The 18,859-nt window shown below is 44.6% G+C and overlaps 1 protein-coding gene across 2 annotated transcripts in view; it reads left to right on the top strand.

Moving 5' to 3' along the window:
- The window catches only part of PRR5L (proline rich 5 like), a 174,198-nt gene that overhangs the window by 114,418 nt on the left and 40,921 nt on the right, over window positions 1-18,859 (top strand). For both annotated transcript variants that reach the window (XM_025355714.1, XM_025355715.1), the window contains one exon: window positions 8,514-8,562. In XM_025355714.1, the coding sequence (XP_025211499.1) occupies window positions 8,514-8,562 (49 nt within the window). The remainder of the gene's footprint in view (window positions 1-8,513; window positions 8,563-18,859) is intronic.

Below are 18,859 nucleotides of genomic sequence, written 5' to 3'. Positions count from 1 at the left end.
TGTCGAAGGAGGGGCCATTGATTCCTTGATTCTTTTATTGAATAAATGTGGAGTACTGGGCTGTATTCTGGGGTGGCCATTGAGTAGGTGGTTTGTGTCTTGGAGCTCTTACAGCAGAATGAGAGAGGAACTGGGCAGGTAGTTCTCAGGCAATGCTTTTAGAGGGGTGAAGGTGGAATCTGGAGTGCTGGGAGCCTGTGGAGGATGGGCACATAATTAGACCTAGGAGAAAGTGATACCCAAGTTGAAATCGGAAGCGGGAGCAGGCAGAAAGGGCAGTTGAGCATCTAACATTCTTGCCACCGCCACTCACTCCATGCCCTCCTGCCTCAAACTCCCTGGCAGGACTTTTTCTCTGCAGAAATAAATGCTCAGAGGTGAGGTTTCCGGAAATCAGAGATGAGTTATCTGCAGCCGGCCTGAGACAGGAAACGCACATTTTCCTTCTCTCTCCAACCACCCTGCTTCTGTTCTTGTTGGGAGGGAGGAGGTGGTGTGAAGAAAACCCCAGAGATTTTCAAGGAAAGAGGAGGTTCCAAGAATTGTGTTTGATCTCTGACAGGTCTGAGTTGAAATATCTTCCTTCTGAGTCAGTTGGTTGCCGGAAACCCAAAGGGAAATCCACCTCCGATTTTTCCATCTCTGTAACAGAGTCTGTTGACTGTAGGAGAGGGGGACCCACAGTAGTGGGGGGAGCTGGGAGGGGACGGGAGGAAGGTGAGCCTGGATCCAGCTCACAGGCTGATATCATAGACCAGTCCCTGGCCTGATGCCACGAGGTAATGATAACCGCAGACACTTGCTTAGTGTTTAGTATGTGCCAGGCTCCAAGTGCTTCATATATGTCAACTCTTTTAAAACTCCCCACACCCTGTGAGATAGATACCGTATCCCTGTTTTACAAGGAGGAAGTACGGATACAGAGAGGTGAAATAACTCGCCCGGAGTCATGTAGCCAGTAAGAGCCTGAGCTGGGATTTGAACCGAAGTCTCCCATGTCCTTAAACCCTTAGTAAGTGGGCTGCAAGAGCCACACAGAGCTGGCATTATCCAGATTTGGGCTTGATGTACCTGGGCATAGGTTCATGAATAGATCATGAGGGGGGCATTGGCCTTCTGAGAAGCCTAGTTTTGGAGGGATTAAGATGAGGTCTCTTCTTGGTCTGGGTGACTCTGCCTGATGATGTGTTACTACCTTGTACCTGCTGTGGCTGAGAAACAGACTTGGTTTTCAGGTTAAGAAGGGTTGTTAGAAGTGGCAGATTGGAGACCCATGGGGTTGGCGCATGTGGTGTTTGGCCTAAACGTTGTTTAGAAATCTGGACATCTCACCTAAAACTCCAGGTTTCCAGCCTCTCTGGAAAGGTCAGATCTGGGCACTGGACTCATGGTCTGGCATGGAGCTTGTCAGGGGAGCTGAGGCCTGGCTGCTGGCTTTAGAGGGACTTTCTTGGACTTTACAGTATACACTCACTTGCCTCCCTTCCTTGCCTGCCTGCCCCTGTGGCATGGGGGGTACCACTGCCTGGTTAGGTTGGCCTCCATTTGAGTTGGGATCTACCAGTGTATGCCCCTGGCAAAGCTCTGAGCATCAATCTCATCAGCAAAATGAGGATACACTCCTACCTGTGAGGCTGTTGGAGAATTTGAGATTCTGTGTGCAGACTGCTGAACATAGTGTGCCACATAACTAGAAGTTCAATAAATGCTCTTTGTCAGTTTCCTCCCATGTTTCTCACTGTTCCCATTGCCACCCACTAGGATGCAGACACCCAAAAGGTGGGAGTACTCCATGTCCTTAGTCAAGGATACCACCTCCCATGGGTTCCCATGGAATGGACCAGAGAAGGGGAGGGAGTCTTTCTGTCTGTTCCGACTTAATAGAAGCTGTCTCCTTGAAACATATCCTATCGCAGAAGTGAGGTGGGTGATATCAGGACATTCAGCAATCAGGCTGGATGGGCACTGACCGGCTACAGCATTGGGCACAGGACTCTGGAGGACCTCTGCTGTTCCTGGATCTTGAGGTGGTCTGGGCAGATCTCGCCAAAGGGCCAGGGTGCAGGGCTAGGGAACCCCTACTTGCCAAATGGCACAGAAATGTTAACTACTGATATGGTTATTCCAACTCATCTTGGCTAACCTGCAGCACTTCTTGCAAGCTGCCTCATCCTCTTTAACCTCATGTGGTAAGAGAGTTGGGTCTTTAACCTCATGTGGGAAGAGAGTTGGGTCTTTAACCTCATGTGGGAGGAGAGTTGGGACAAGGAGAGGGATTTCGCCGCCTTTGGTCTTTCTCTATGTGCAAGGCAGACTGACTCTGTCCGAGGTGATTTCCCTCTGTCACTTCCACGCTTGCCTACTCTGCTGCCATCCTGCTGTCCCTGCGCCTCTCCACCAGCTTGACTCCAGCTTTTAGTAATGCCTCCTTTACCTTTAAGCCCACAGGAGTGGGAAGTTGAGTTGACAAGACGGTGAGGCGTGAGATCGCAGGTCTATGTAATAACAGGAAATCCTGTCAACTGGGGTGGTGCCTCAGCTGGTCAGCCTGGGAGGGAGAAAGGGTGAGATCATGTAGACCAGTCAGTGCTTCCCCATTTTTTCCCCCTATTATGCCTCCTTTTGGCTTCTGGCTGAACTTCACACCCAGTTTCTCATTTTGGTCAGGCCCCATGTAAGTGTCCCCTTCACATTACCCTCAGTTCCCGGCTTCCCTTTTTCTAGCTCAGTGGCTTGTGGTGGGGGTTGGTAGCAGTAGAATTTTGTTTTCAAATGAAACCAGGCATGGAAGTCCAATATGTGAAACAGATGGCATATGGGGGCTGCTGAGGCTGAGGGGTTGCCTTCATGTCAGTTACATGTCCCGGCAATTCTCTTCTCCAAAAGTCTGCCTCCACCTTCCTACCTTCTTATCCTTTCATCAGCTGGTCTGGCCCTACCTAACATATTACCCACTTTATGAATTTCTCCTGGGTCCTCAATCCCAGGCATAGGAAATGCTAGCGTGGCTGTACTTGTAGGAAGATGCTGAGAAGCAGTGGGCTGGAGTTTTCAAGACCCTGGGATTCAGAGTCCTGGGTGAAATCATAGCAGCTCATGCTTGCCAAGCCTTGCTGTGGGCCAGGCAGCGTTCTAGCAATTTGATGAGGATTAACCCATTTTACTTGTGCAGTAATCCTATGAAGTAGGTATCCTTATCCTCCCCACATTCTAGGTGAGGAAACTGAAGTATGAAGAACCAGTGAGTTTTCCCAGGTCATTGCTAACAACAGCTACTAAGTGGCTGCCAGGATGCAGAGCCAGGCAGCTCTGGGCTCCCTGATCGCAACAAGACACATGTTATCTCTGGCCTGTGCTTGCTCGGGACAGTTTCCTTGTGTATTAAAAGTGAGGCTATTATTGCTGCTTACAGTTCTGTTTTAGGCTTAAATGTGGGAACGCCTACATTGTTGACAGTGGTTTCCAGCACCCAGTAAGTGCTCAATAAACTTTAATTGGAGAAAAATGCCGGGTTCCATCCTAAGAGCAATTTGTTTATTATTCCTTATGATGATGTTTGTTCTAACAAGTAATTGCTTTTCTGTTGACAGGGCAGCAACCCTAGGATAGAGCGGGAAAAGTGGAAGGGAGGCTGCCAGATTCTAGGCCTGAGCCTCCAAGGAGCTTACGGCCTAGGTGTTAGGAATCAAGATTTTCATCTTTCCTGCATCTAGGGAACCACAAACCACAGCCTCTTTAATTTGGCTGTCTCTCTCCAGCTTTTCTCTTCTTTCTTGTCCTTTACAAATTAAATTGGTAAACGTGAGTAAGGCTATAGGGTGAATTGTCCCATTGTGATTTTGGCCTAGGTATCTAATGCCTTGATATTTTTTATTCTCATCTTTTGGGTAAGATGAACCTTCTGTGCCCTATAAAAGAGTGGACCAGATCACTCTCTCATGGGGCACAGGAGAAATCATTGAGCTGTTTCATCCTTTTCTTCTGGCATCCAGCACCGTGTCTAACACATAACATTATGTTTTCAGTAAATGGTTAAGAGTCAAATAATTAATTAATGGGGTCTCCACTCTGAGTTCCTTCTTTTTTTGATGGGGGAAGGTAGCTTTTAAGTGGGGAAGAGTCTGCCAAGTTCCACTGGAGATGGTGTGTTGGAACAGAGGTGTGGAAAATCCCCTTCTCTCAATTCAGCTGAGACAAGATAGAGGTTTTTTCAGAAACATTCTTTCCTTATAAACCAACGCAAGCAGAATAAACAGAGTATAGACATGGATTGTAGATTTGCAACATGACTCAGCCACGGTCTGCTCACAGGCTGGCCTAGCCAGCACTGCTGGGGACTCCTGGCCCCCTTTCCTCATCTCTTCACTCTCTATAGTCCTGGGAAAAAGGATTCTTGGGTTACCAGCTTGAGGCAGGTCTGGACTGGTGGGTTGCCAGGACTTGTGGGATTCTCTGTTAGCTGGTAGCCACCCTGCTTCCTGATGTGCCCTTGATAGGGACTTACTCTTGCGATTCTTTCTCGGGCTTCTGACCATTCTGCGATAATCTTGGTGGTGGTTATTAACTTAAGAATCTTAAAAATTTGTTTCTGAATAGGATTGTATTGACGTGGTTCAAAAATTTTACACATAGAGCAAGGGTATACAGTAGAGTCTCCCACCCCCGTATCCCAGAAACCAGTTTTCCATTCTCTCTTCCTCGAAGATAAGTATTAGTAACAATAACTTATTGGGTATTCTTCCAGAGTTTCTTGATGTGTATATAAGAAATACATATGGAAACACAGTTGATAATAGTGGATACTTTGTACAAGGTCTGTGGACTGGAGTGGGGTCTGGTGATGTGGTGTCTGCAGGACAGCATCTTCCCCAAACTTCAGGGAATCGGGTCGGCTAAAGTGTTGTGTTGCCCTATGTAATTTCCAGCAACAACTTCAAGCTTCTCCAAGGCTTTACGTGTAGACATGGAGAAGAGGACACACAACCCAGTACTTTTTTACATATGATTTTAAAAAATGCATATGTGGATCGGGCACAGTGGCTCATGCCTGTAATCCCAGCACTTTGGGAGACCAAGGTGGGCAGATCACCTGAGGTCAGGAGTTTGAGGTCAGCCTGGCCAACATGGTGAAACCCTATCTCTACCAAAAGTACAAAAATTAGCTGGGAGCGGTGTTGGGTGCCTGCTATCCCAGCTACTCAGGAAACTGAGGCACAAGAATTGCTTGAGCCCGGGAGGTGGAAGTTGCAGTGAGTTGAGATGGCACCACTGCACTCCAGCCTGGGTAACAGAGTGAGACTCTGTCTCAATAAAAAACAGCTGATGAATTAAAAAATAAATAAAATGTATTTGTGTTCTCTATGTTTAAAAATCAAGGAGCTGTATATTTTAATTCTAAGGGCCTATGGGGAAACCCATTCATATAGTAATACAGACTTGAACAGCAAGTTATAAGAGTGGAATTGACCAACAAATGTGTTAATGTTATGTAAACTAAAATGTGTATTCTTGTTTTTCTCTTCCCATTTTACAAGATAGCCTGTTGTATGTACACACTGTTCTGTATCTTGCATTGTTTCTTTGCTTACTATGACTTAAATCTTTCATGTCATTATCTAGAGCACTTCTTCACTCCCTTTTTTAAATAGTTGCATAGAATTCCATTGCCAGGATGAACATAATCTTTTTATTAGCACTTTATTGGTGCATATTTATGTTGATTTCTATATTTTGCTGCAATGAAAAACTCTGCACATATGTGACATGTGACCCTGTCTAACCATGTTATCATGCCCAGACAGAAGGCAGGATTTTATAAGGAATAAGGGCAGTGTAGCTTACTGATTTGCCTACATAGAGCAATATAATCTTGCCTTAAGTGATCAATAAGGTCTTTTCTGTTCAGATAATTCTATGAACAGTACCTAGTGGAGAAGGCTTTGCATTCTAGATTTGATAAAAGGACAAGTGTGTGGTTCTCCTACTGTACCTGGCTAGGGACCATTATATTTAAAGTATATAAAGCAGATGACCACATCACGTCTGGTTCCTCCTCAGTAAAGAAATAGTTATCACTATCAGCATGGTGGAAGGCCCCTCTTCATGTTCTACTTCTTTATTCTTCCCCATTACCATCTCATCACCCCTGTTATAGCTGCTTCTAGCTTCAGAGTCCTTTCTGCTAAGTCTTTGTCTTGGAAGTTGCATTGTCTGCTCTTTAGCTTCTGCTCTGTTGGCTGATTTCTACCTAGACTTCTCTTCCTGGGACCCTCTGCAGAATTCTGGCCTTGGCTGTGGCTTGCTGCACCCCGGCTGCAATGTAAGGCTGCTGGGCTTCCACCCTCCCTGTAGAGTGAAGCCCCTTCCTGCCCTCCCTGATAGGAGGATAGGAGATGTCTTGGATTCCTCAACTGGGTAGCATCAGGATGCTTTTCTGCCTCCCACTGTGAGATGCTTGGGGCAGCCTTTACTGGTTCAATCATATCCAGCCCAAACTCATAATTCCAACACCAGCATAGATCCCTCCTCCATGCTGCTCTCCAGGAGGATGTCCATAGTTTTTTATCTTGAAGGCCCCCTTAACCCCGACCCCTTTCTTTTTCAATCTTACCCATGGCATCTTCATGAGCACAGTGTTTTCCCACTGTGGGTTCCTTGGGACACCAATTCCACAGCGTATTATATGATCTCAGAACCATGTTAGTCCCTCAGCATCATGAGTACCCAAGATACCTCCTTGGGACGCTGTGCCCTAAGTAACCTATTGTTAGGACTTGTTTTTCCACTTGTGCACAAAGCTTGGCCTCTTCACCTATGGCGTTGAGACTTCCCAAGGACCACGAAGACTTTGTTAGAAGGTGTTTCTCCCTCCTGTGGTCAGAAGCAATCTTCTTACCTCTTCCTGTTTCAAAGCCTCCATCCACTTTAGGCTGCCCCATAGGTTGCTGCTTCCTGTCTGAGAGACACATCTAGCCTCTGCCTCAAAGACTAGCGATGCCCAACCTGCTCTTAGTCCAGTGGCTTTTGACAAAGGCTTCCTTCTCTTGGATCAGACCTGCCCACATCTGGGAGAACCCCTGGGTTGTGTTGACCGGGTGGCCCTCCATGAGACTGCCATTAAATTGGCCCTCAAAATGCAGCATCCACGAGAGACATATTTTCTGTCATGGGAAAAGGAAGGTATTTTCTTTGTTCAACGTGTGTTTGTGGTTTTCCAGGGCTTTTTCTGGCACAGAAATTCAAATCGTGTGGTTCTCTCTTTTTTTGTCTTAATTTTATTGTGCCTGTTTTCTCTGCACAAAACAACATCTTGCTGTAACCTCCTGTTTATCCTTCAGTGACATGAGTGAACATGTTTTGGGGGAGTGAATCCTCAGCAAGGGTTGTCAGAAACTTGAGCATTTGCTCCTTATTAGCCATAGCCAATGGGATGAGTAAAGAAAACCATTTGAAATCATGAAGGGTTTACTCCCTAGGGAACTCACTGGATCTGGGGAGCAAGTTATTCTTGTTTTTTTGTTCCCTTACCTTGTCTGGATCAAAATAAAGAATAGTATGGGTGGTTCCATTATTTGTCACAGGGAAAAGGAGAGCTGGCGTCAATATCCCTATTTTCCATTTGTATTTTATTAGCACTTAACATTCATTGAAATCATCTTGTGAGTGTATTTATTAACATGCTATCTATCCATCAGCCCCCAAGAAGAGAGCAGAGACCTTGTCTGTCTTATTCACCTTTGAACTCCTGGTGCTAGAACAACGTGTAACACATAAAGAGCCACTCAACACATCTTCATTGCTGGATAAATAAAATCTCTCTGTTCTCCCTGCTGTGGTCCACCTTGAAGACTGCTTCAGTCCATTGGGCATGGGTTGTCAGACCACCCAAACCATGGTACCAAGTTGAATGTTAAGTCAGGGTCGGGGGAGGGGTTCTGGATTTGGAGGAGAGACAGGGTGGAGTTATGGGAAAAGATGTTGATTTTGCAAAAAGTCTGGGTTCAAATCTTGGCTCTGCCACTGACTTGTTTTGGGGAACTCTCTGAGGCATAATTTTTAAAATCTGTACAGGAAGAATAATAATTACTCCTACCCCCCCAACATACACTTTATAATCCTTGGTTGAAGAATGTATGAAAAATGTGTTTTAAACTATAAAGTGCTCTGCAAATGTGGAGGAGTGCAAAATGATGGTCTTTCTCTTCTTCTTTTTGCTTCATATAAAGCCAGGTGCCCTGGCCTGCCCCTAGCAGCTCTGCTAGAATTAGGATTTCCTGTGGCTGGCTGCCCTCTTCACAGTGCTACTTTCTCAGAGTGAACTGAGGAACGCATCTTCTAGGATTTCCGTTGCTGCAATTCCATGATAACAATGGGGGCAGGGGGACCAGGACCTAAGAAAGTGCCCCCAACTTCTCAGGCCTGGTCCCACCCCATGCCACTGGTGAGCACATTGTCACCATGAGCTGTACCATCAAGGGCCGCTTGACGGTGTTTCTCTTCTCCCTTCTCCCCAGGCGGCTGTTGAAGAGTGAACTTGGATCATTCATTACAGACTATTTTCAGGTAAGCTGTGTGGATATGAGCATCCGTCATTACCATGCATGTGGGGGCATGGACCTAAAGGGGGTGGCCAGTACTGTACAATTGGACATTCTTTCAACAGCCAAAATTACATATCCCTAGTCCCTGCTGTGTGCTGTGCGTTGCAGAGGGGCACCAGGCCTGAGTGTCCCGGCAGTTAATGGAGATCCCAGTCCCATGCAGCAGTTCTCAGGCATTTTGGTCTCAGGACCCCTTTACACTCATAAAATATTTTGATCCTTGTCTGGATCAAAATAAAGAATAGTATGGATGGTTCCATTATTTGTCTTATGTCTGTCTTTACCATAATAGAAATTAAACCTGAAGAGCTTTAAAATATATCTTAATTTATTTAAGTAATAAGCCTATTACATACTAGTGCTAATTACATTTTTATGAAAAATAACTCTCAGAATAAAATAGTAAGGAGATGTCTGCATTGTCTGGCTTCATAGAAGACAGCTGGATTCTTATACCTGCTTCACTTTCAATTTGTAATGATATTGCATGTCATGTAGTTTTGGGAAAACTCCACTGTAAACACGTGGATAATGCAAGGGAAAAAAACAGATAGCTTAGTATTACCGAGAAAATAGTTTTGACCGTGGGGATCCCCCAGGGGACCCTGAATCATACTACATCTGGATCCACTGTCTGGATCAGTCAGACTTCTCCCCTGTCTATAAAGCTAGTGTAAAACTAGTGAGTTTAAGGTTCCAGGACCAATCAGAGGATAGTTTCTCATTCACAGACACAAGCTGTTTTCATGACTCTATCCAAAGTCATATGGTAGAGAGGGAATGGGGAGTGTTGGGTGACAAGGAGTAACTGACTGGACAGCACTTTAGTGAAGTCATAATCCCCACTTCTCATTCATTTGCTGAGTGGGCAAGCTGTTTCACCTCCCTGTGCCTCAGTTTCCTCATCTGTAAAATGCGACTAAACGTACAACTTATCTTAAAAGGTTATTATATGCTTTATGTGAAATAACACATGTCAAGCACTCTGTACATAGTGTGTAGGGGAGCAGTATAAGGTAGTGGTCAAGATCACAGCCTTTAGAGGCAGAGTGCTTGGGTTCGGTGCCCAGCATAGCCACTAACTAGCTGTATGACCTTGAGCAAGTTGCTTTACCTCTCTGTATTTCCTTTTCTGTGAAACAACAGTAATAGGACAAAACCTTATAGAGTTGTCATGAAGACTAAATAAGTTATTTATAAAAAGTGCTCAGTGACTAGCAGAGAGAGTAAGACAGTAATAAGTGCTTACTAAATTTATATAAGTGCCTATGTGTTATTCTAAGGTGTAATCCATCTCTTTTAATGGAAAAGTAGCATACAATGCATAACATCTTGGTTTCAGGTTAACAATATTATTCTGTATCCAAATAGAGCATACTTTTAAGACAGTTTAAAGAGATTTTAGGTTTTGAAAACAGTACGGGCATCCTTTTATAATTTTTCTTTATGAGATTCAGGAAGCTTAAACTTTTACATGCACTTTAAAAGAATGACATGTCAGTTGTTTAAAAACACACACACACACGCACACGCACACGCGGACAGCTCCTCTAAATCTGGACAAACCGAGACCCAACAGAAGCCTGGAATTCAATCCGGTCATATGTCTCAGCTGCTTGGAAGACAGCTCCTGTTCAGGGAGAGACAAACATAAAGATTAAGAGAGAGATAATTAGTCACAAATGTGAATCATTTCAGTTGCCCTTGACTCAAAGGTCAGTCTTGGCCTCACTCTCTTCTCTTGCTGTCTCTACTGATTGATTTTTTTAAAATTCTAACTACAGAGAAGTGGTTTTTCAGTCAGTCCTGGAGAAACCTGCTGAGTTGAATTGCCGTCCTCCTTGACATTTAAAAGCTCCATGGTTTGGTGTGGTTTCAATCAGGTTTTAAATGTCGTTTGTCTTTTGGCGCTGGGGGTTACCCCTAGGGCGGATAGGAAAGGGTGTTTGGGTGGGGACTTGTTTATCTGGGAAGCCCTGAGGTTTTTGGGGGCGGTTAATACTGCTTACAAAGCATGCCAGATGCTTAAAAACTAATAACCACTTGTCATTTCCTATCGGGAACCTAATCAGAGAAGCTGCTATGGGAATAGAGTCTCTTGCCAGGGGTGGGGGCGAGGACTGGTTTTCACAGTTTTAAATCGAAGTTTATTTAAGGTGCTGATCTGGAAACAAGGCTCTCCTAGATATAGTTGTTGTTGTTGTTGTTGTTGTAATAGATTTTAAGTGTCATGTGGGCACACAGCTTTTTTCTTTCTTTCTTTCTTCCTTTCTTTCTTAGTCTTTTGGTTCTCCACTCCCTGCAAAGTTCCTGGAAGATAGTAGATACTCAGTAAACCTTCTTGGGAGAGAGGGAGGGATTTTCTGCCACAGATCACTGAAATGATTTTAGGTGATGCGCGCAATGACATTAAATAACATTAGGCCTTTTGGTTAGAAACTGCTCTCCTCTTTTATTTTCCTTTCACCCTTGGGATTGTGCTAGAGACGATCTTGAGTTGCACCATGGTGTCCTCTCCCCTCCTTCAGGACTTCGTAATCTCTCTTGTTTGAATAAGGAGGAGAAGTCCTCAAACTTAGTGTCTTCAGCTAGGGACACTGACTAGTTAGGATTTCTTAACATTATTTTGTTGGCATTGAGTTGATCGTTGAGTTCCATTTCACTTAGTGTAAATGATGTTGCTATGGTTTTGGTTTTAAACATATTTATGTGTTTAAAAAGTGGATTGATATAAGAAAAATAGTATGCAAAGAATAATCACGTAGGTGGCCCTGGCTCTGGCCCTAGTCATGCAGGTGGTTCAAGAGAGACTCAGATTTGGAAAGCCCATTACCAGGTATTGCTTAAAAATGGGCTGGTTTCAAACCATTCACTTTACAGAAGAAATCTCCATATAAGGAGGCACGTCCCAGAGGGAAGGCTTGTAGAGGCGAGCTTAGCCTTCACATTCGACTGTCAGATGTCGTTTCAGAAGGGAAAATCAGGAGGAATGCCAGAAAGTGTGTTCCTCCAGTAAAGGGGCAGAAGGAAGGCCTGAGGACAGATGAGGAATGGAATCCAGGAGTGGACAGGAAAGTCACCAAAACCATGGCTCTGGCTGTTGGGAAAGGTGAAAGATGAGCTTCCTGGGTGCTGGGCTCTGCACTGCAGAGGCTCGGATGGCCATGCCCAGGCATCTGCATTCAGCAGTCAAGTCTGTCTCCTCACCCTGACCCCCACCTCCGAGCTTGCCACTCGTACAGCCCTTTCTGTGGCTCTGCTTTTGAAAGCGAACATTCTTATTTTACATTCTGTGAGTCTTAACACATTTCCCACTTTCCTGAGTGGGAAATAATGAAAATGACCCCGGGTGAGGCCAGGAGAAATCATGTAGGAAAACTGTGCTTATCTCATGTCTGCACACAGAGAAGACAAGCTGTGTGATCTGCGGAAGCCCTGAGAGGCGTCCATAAGGCACTGGCCGGAAAAGTCTCTGACATTTCCAGTATTGATTTTTTTCCTTTCCCTTTGTTGTGAATTGTGCCCGGAAGGAAAATTGGGGTTTCTGAGAGAAATGCTATATACTAATGACAGCTCTGAGGGATAACTGGTTTCTTGTAATTTTTGAAACTGATGATATGAAACGTTCTGGATTTTCCTATTTACCTAATTAGGTATCTTGGTGGTTCAGAGCATGGGCGTGTTTGCAGATCGCACTTTCTGCCATTCTGTATTTACTGGCTTTGTTGTGTGTATTATAAGCTTTTCTCCCAAGCCCAGAAAGTTCAATTCCTTTTGTTGGAACTGGTGTTTTACTTGATAACAGAAACTCAGGCTAGAGTCGGTGGCTTTGAATGGGTTAATACTAGGAAGAGAGGAAACTTAGCTACCACAGTTGTCAGTAAGTCATGGATACGTGGTAATGTTTGAGATGCATTTGTGTGTGCGCATGTATGCATATATATTTATTTTTCCATTTGCTGCTAATATCTGCAAGAGTCCCAGGAGGTCAGTTTTCCCTAGAGTTTACAGCATATGGCAGAGAGCTGAAGGAGTGTAGCATTAACTGAAGACCTGAATGGATGGCAAAGACTTTAAATCAGGCCCAGAAAAAGCAATTATACTTTGTGGGAACAAAGATAGGACTTCTGAGGATTCTTGGCAAGCTGGATGGAGAGAAGATCAAGAGTGGTGAAGGTAACTTTTGTGATTTCTAAATCCAAATTGAGGAGGAGACAGAAGTTTCAGCTGTTCTTTGATCAGCTGGACGGGCTTCTCTAACAAGCAGGACTCCCAAAATGGGAAAAGAGCTAATTGGGTGAACAGAGAGTAGTAAAAGGAATTCCACATACACCCTTCTTTCAAGGTAAAATTGAGGCCTATCCACACAGGGGGGCTTTGAACAAGTGGAACGGGGATCTGGTGAGAAGACAGAGGAGAAGTTATGTTTTTAGGTGAGAGGTCATTAGAGGTTGCATTTTTTTTTTATTTGGCCAGTACTTAGAGAAGAACAGCATTGTGGAATCTGTAAGCTTTGGGGTGGCCTAGAAGCTCCCATTGGCCACCGTGAGGGGTAAGAATGAGGTGGAGCCAGACTGGGCGCTTCGAGAAGCATCCCTGGGTGTCTTGGGCTACTCACTGTGGAGCTCGCTGCCTGCCAGAGGTCACTTTTCAGCAGCTTTGCTGTTTTTAATCTCCTTAGCAATTATTTGAATTTTGTGCAATTAGTTGAGTATTTTGATTGTACTTTATCATACTTTATTAGTTTATGCGGAAAAAATGGATCTTGAAATTGATGACCACAGGTCGTAATATAATTGAGATAAAGATGAAAATCGATAGGCTTGCAGAAGTGGCAAATCTTTATCCTCATGGGACTCAGGTAATTGCACATCAGTTGTGGAAGAAAGGAGCACATGGGTACCAAAGGCTGAAACTATATCACCCAAAAATGAGCTCTGAAGATGAGGTGTAATTAGGGATTTCATAATCCTTTCAAGCTCTGGGGGGACAGAATTCCTCCTAAATCATGGAAGTGTGGTATTCTACATGAGTGTGTATTTGCAGGAACTCACTCTGTATGGAATTTGGTGATTCATTGTAGATGAGAAAGGAATAGCAGGAGCCAGGCTTAGGGCATTGATGGGGGAGGCATAAAAGGTAGGAGCAGATGCTGGAAACAATGTGGTATTAAAATAGTGGAAACACTTGGTGATTCAGTGGGCATGAGAAGTAGAAACTGAGTTGGAAGCGTCCGGAAATTTTTGTTCAATATGGAAAGCAATAAGGTGACTTTCTCTGAGGCTCTTTAAGAGCTATAAGGAGAACAGAATTAATGATGATGGTAATGACAGCTAACATTTTCAAGCACGTACATGCTGGGCATTGTTCCAAGCTGAAGGTTCTCAAAGTATGGACCCCGAACCAGGGGCTTCAGTATCAGCTGGGAATCTGTTAGAGAAGCAAATTCTAACTGAATCAGAAACTCTGGGGTTGGGGCCCAAGCAATCTGTTTTTTTTTTTTTTTTTTTTTTTTTTGACAAAGTCTCACTCTTGTCACCCAGGCTGGAGTACAATGGCACGATCTTGGCTCAGTGCAATCTCCGCCTCCCAGGTTCAAGCAATTCTTCTGCCTTAGCCTCCTGAGTAGTTGGGATTATAGGGACACCCCACCATGCCCGGCTAATTTTTGTAATTTTAGTAGAGACGGGATTTCATCATATTGGTCAGGCTGGTCTTGAACTCCTGACTTCAGGTGATCCACCTGCCTCGGCCTCCCAAAGTGCTGGGATTACAGGTGTGAGCCACCGCACCCAGCCACAATCTGCGTTTTGATGAGTCCTGGGTGATTGTGAGGCATGCTCAAGTCTGGCAATGCTTTCAGCATTTCTCCTGGGCTAACTCATTTATTCCTCCTGATGACTGATGAGGATGGTTGTGTTATTATCCCCCTTTTACAGATGCTGCCACTGAGGCTCAGAGATGGGGGTTATTTGTCTAAGATACAAATACATACAGCTAGTAAATGGTGGCACGAAGACCCAGCCCAGGTCATCTGGCCACAGAAGAAAAATCTCTTGGATTATATTTAAATGCCCTCAAGGAATCCCCAGGAAAAAAATCCCAAAAACCCAGGCAGGAGGAGTTCCAGGTTTACTTTATTTGTTGTTTTTGTTTTGAGTGTTCAGCAAATCAGACATGGACTGTCTTCCTTCTTCCTTATAAACATAACCTTTTGAAAGCCCCAATTCACCCTTGAATTATGGCTGAAACGGTGCTAAATGAAGAATTAGTATTAGCACCGAGTTTCCACTTCTTCAGTCTCCGTTTGGGGGACTTCTCGTGAGTCTCATCACACTTACACACACCAACATTGGCTTATTAGGAATTCTCTGGGCCTGGGAGTAAGTTGTGTTTGTAAGACTTTGTTGTTTATCTAGGAAAGCTTCCAGGTTCACAGGAGATGTACACATCATTAGAGGTGATGGCTGACCTTTCAAAGTCATAGAGAAAAAAAAGCTGGAAGTGGCCTATGATTTCCAGCCCTGGGTTTATGCCAACAACGGGAACCTGCTAAGACATTGATATCTCCGGAAGCAAATGTCTGGAGTGAAACTGGTTAACACAGGTTCTGGGAAGGCAGAGCAACACAGCTGCTTTCCCTCTGGGGTAGTAAAGAATATCTCATTTGGGAATGGAATCCACTCGAGTGCCAGGCACTCTCCTTGCTAGATGTTGAATGTGGATAGTCGAGAGGAAGGCCCAGTTGGGTGGAGGCTCTGTGGCAGAACCCAGTTACATGGCCTGAGATTGCCAAGCCAACTGCCCCAGTATCTGAATCTGTAATGGATCCCATCTGCTTTCTTCTCTGGGCAAGGACATAAGAAACCTCTCTAAGGCAGGAAAACATGATGTCTAAAAGCACCAGCCCTTCTACCAGTAGATCTGGTTTCTAATCCTTGTTAGAACACTGACTAGCTGTGTGCCCTCAGCCTTGTTACTTAACCTCTTTGATCATCAGTTCTCTTAATACTAATCCAGGTGGAATCATGGGACCTACTTCATATGGTTGATGTGGTTGCTAAGTGAGGTGACGTATAAAAAGTGTCCGGTTACATCGTGAGCAGTCAACAAGTGATAAGTATTTGTATCAGTATTTTTATTACTATTGCTAAGTAAACCAGAAGAATATAATAGGGGAAAGATTTGGGCTTTGGATGCAGACCAACCTTGGTGCAAAGTCTGATCTCACATTTGCTAGTTGCTTCTTCGAGCCTCAAATTCTTTATTTGTAAAAAGTGGACAGGTTGTGGTGAAAGTAAAATGTGAGAAGGCAGCAAAAGACTGTAAGACAGTGTCTGATACTGAGTAAAAACCAATAACTGACTCCACTGGCATTCTTACTGCCATTATCATCACCCCTAAAACGTTAAAAGGGACGGTGTCTAGCAGCTTAGCATTTACAGAATTCCTGCTTCCTGGTCTCCGTGGAAAGTTCTTCCTGCTGGGAAGATGGGGTTCTCCCTGGTGACCCATCTCATCTGGGTCCCTCCCACCGGGTTGGGAAGGTGCCTGCTTGGCAGGAGGCATGCATCGTTGGTAGCCCCACACCACCCACGGCCACCCTCTGCTCTGTTCTGCCCACTCCTCCAACTCGCTCTCTGCGATGACCCGGGAGGAGCCCGGGTCTTTCCTGTCCATTGAAGACTGGTGGTTTTAGATGCCTTTCCCCAAACATCTTGTTGACATTTTTCCTAGCTAAGCCTCATTTTTCTGTTTGCAGCCCATTTTTCTATGTCTTAGGAAAAATAGATATGTCAGCTGTTTTTCTTTTTCACTTCCATGTCCTCTGCCACTTCATTAGAGTGCGACTTGACTGTGTCCAAGTTCATGTATCGGGTGGGGAGAGGATGCATTAAGTAACAGTGGGCCCAGTTCCAAGTCCCAAGTTGCTTCCTGGGTGGTTACTATTTAGTAACTGTTTTTGGCTTAGTCTTCCGCCTGGGGAGGTGGTGGGGTTAGTGCCATCAGGCAAGGAGTAGGACAAGAGAAACTTGGGCCTTCTCCAGCTCTGTTACCATACAGCTCCATCACTACAGCTCAGCAGCCAGCAAACATTCAGAAACTTCTGGAGTCAGGCATTCGTCAGGAGATGGGAATACTGTGAGGTGAGGTCCAGGAAGACTGGACACTTAGGAAGAACACACAATGCAAGATGGCTGCCTGAGCCAAGGCTGGGTTTCGCCCCGCCTTCAACCCATTTCAGCAGGCTTAAGCCCCACAGATGTTAAGTTGGCATATCTTTAGGTGAAGTGACAGGGTGAGCTTCATAATTTGCAGAAGCCAGTCCAGAAGGAACATGTGGGTACTCAGCATTCTGTGCAAGGACTCCTGAATGCCATTCTTCTCACCACCTCTAATGTCAACAGTGGTGTCCCTGGCTGCTTCTAAAATAACTCTACTAACCAGACTGGTGTAGGGATGCCAATCTCCCCTTCCCATAGGCCTGCCACTGCAGCTCATAGTGGGCAGGGGTCCCCAGGAGATTGCACGTCTGCACTGGGCACTCTTGGTACCTAGATGGAGGGTGGGTGAGAGGTCCCCGTTGAGTCAGCAGCAATTGCACTGCAGCACTGCCAGTCCAGGGAGTGCAGGATGGCTGGCACTATGCCTCTCCCCAAGACATTGCAGCGTGCATGCCCAGTCCTGACTCTCCCTGTACAGGTGCGGAGGCCTCCACCAACCCATGACTCCGTCAGCACCTTGGGAGTAGGGTGACACTGGTGATGGAGCCCAGGCACCAGGGGTGAGGTGTAGGTGCCTGAAAATCCTTCCTGGGGAGGTGGTGAGGAGGCAGGACCATGAGTGAGCTGAGGCTTTAGATGCCAGTGCATGTTCACTTAGAAAACACAAATTCAAAGATAAAAATACTAAGAATCAAAGATGGCAACTGCAGAGCACCCAACCACAAGTGGAGGCCTTCAGAGTACAAGGCCCTTAAGAATGCAAGACCCTTTCGGGCTCAAATTTTCTAGAGAGGAGATTTGGGGTTCAGTTTGAGACCCATTAGCAAAGCTGGAAGATGCAGCTGTGGCTCGGATGTTGGAGCATAAATGAATGGGCACACCTCCACTGGGTGGATGGCAGTGGTTCCCCAGTGAAGAGGGGCCTGGGGCTTGGCTAACTCAAAAGATCCTTACTCTGACAGTGTGTGCTGAATAAAATGTGAGTAGTAGAGAGACTGAGCCTCACTCTCATGTCTTTTATTGGAATTGTGGAGAGGGAGACCCTACTTCTAGCCTCAGTTTATACAACTATAAGGTAAGAGCAAAATCTACAGACTCCTGGGAGCAGGAAGTTATATAAGGATTTTCAAGATACCTTTGAGAAAGGTACGTTAGCCTCCTGGAAAATGGAAATGGATCCACTAAATATCATTAAAATGTGTGTGACCAATTGGTTTTGACCATAGGACTGGGGAGAGGAGAGAATGTCTATATGATTCTTAAGACCCCTTCTAACCTCAAGTTTGTGTTTCTCTTATTTTGGTCTAAGCTGTAGAATTTCCATGCTGTGTATTGTGAGAAGTTTTAAAGGAGTATTTTCTTTATCATTTCTCCATAATATAGGAATAATTACTTTTCCTTGAAAATATATAAAAAAGATTTTTTTTCCTAATGGCTCCTTGAAGGGAGAAGACCTTGAAAGGAGAAGAAAGGAAAATCCAGGCCATGTTTTAAGGTTTATTCCATAAGATATGGACAATGTAATTTTCAAATGATTTTCTAATTCAAATGAAGAAAATGGCAACAAACTTAGGGACCCTATAGCACTTATTCTTCTTAAAAATATTCTGTCTTTTATCTTGACTTCTTAAAAATAAAAAATGATTTTTATCACTAAAATAGTATATATATTCAGTAAATATTTATTAGGTACCTACTATGTTCTAGGTACTATACCAGGAGCCAAGGATATTAACTAAAATAAGACATGCCCTCACTCCTAAGGACCTAAAATTCTAACAGATGAATGGTTTGAATTAATTTCTGTTAACTCACGCTATCACCTGGACTAGGTTTTTATTTCTGTCCATGCCTCAGTTCCCCCATCCTCCCTCCATGTAGATAATTATAGTGATAGAACAACATGATGAAAATTGCATCACGGAGGCGATCTCTATTACCTCTATAGGTGGATTTCAGAAATGTGAAATTAGGGAGGGTTAAGAAAGTTGTTTTAATAGAAGCCTGGGACATCAGTGTTGACACTGGAGGTGC

Source organism: Theropithecus gelada, chromosome 14 (assembly GCF_003255815.1).
Source record: "Theropithecus gelada isolate Dixy chromosome 14, Tgel_1.0, whole genome shotgun sequence".
Taxonomy (NCBI): domain Eukaryota; kingdom Metazoa; phylum Chordata; class Mammalia; order Primates; family Cercopithecidae; genus Theropithecus; species Theropithecus gelada.
This window is presented reverse-complemented; position numbering and strand designations above follow the sequence as displayed.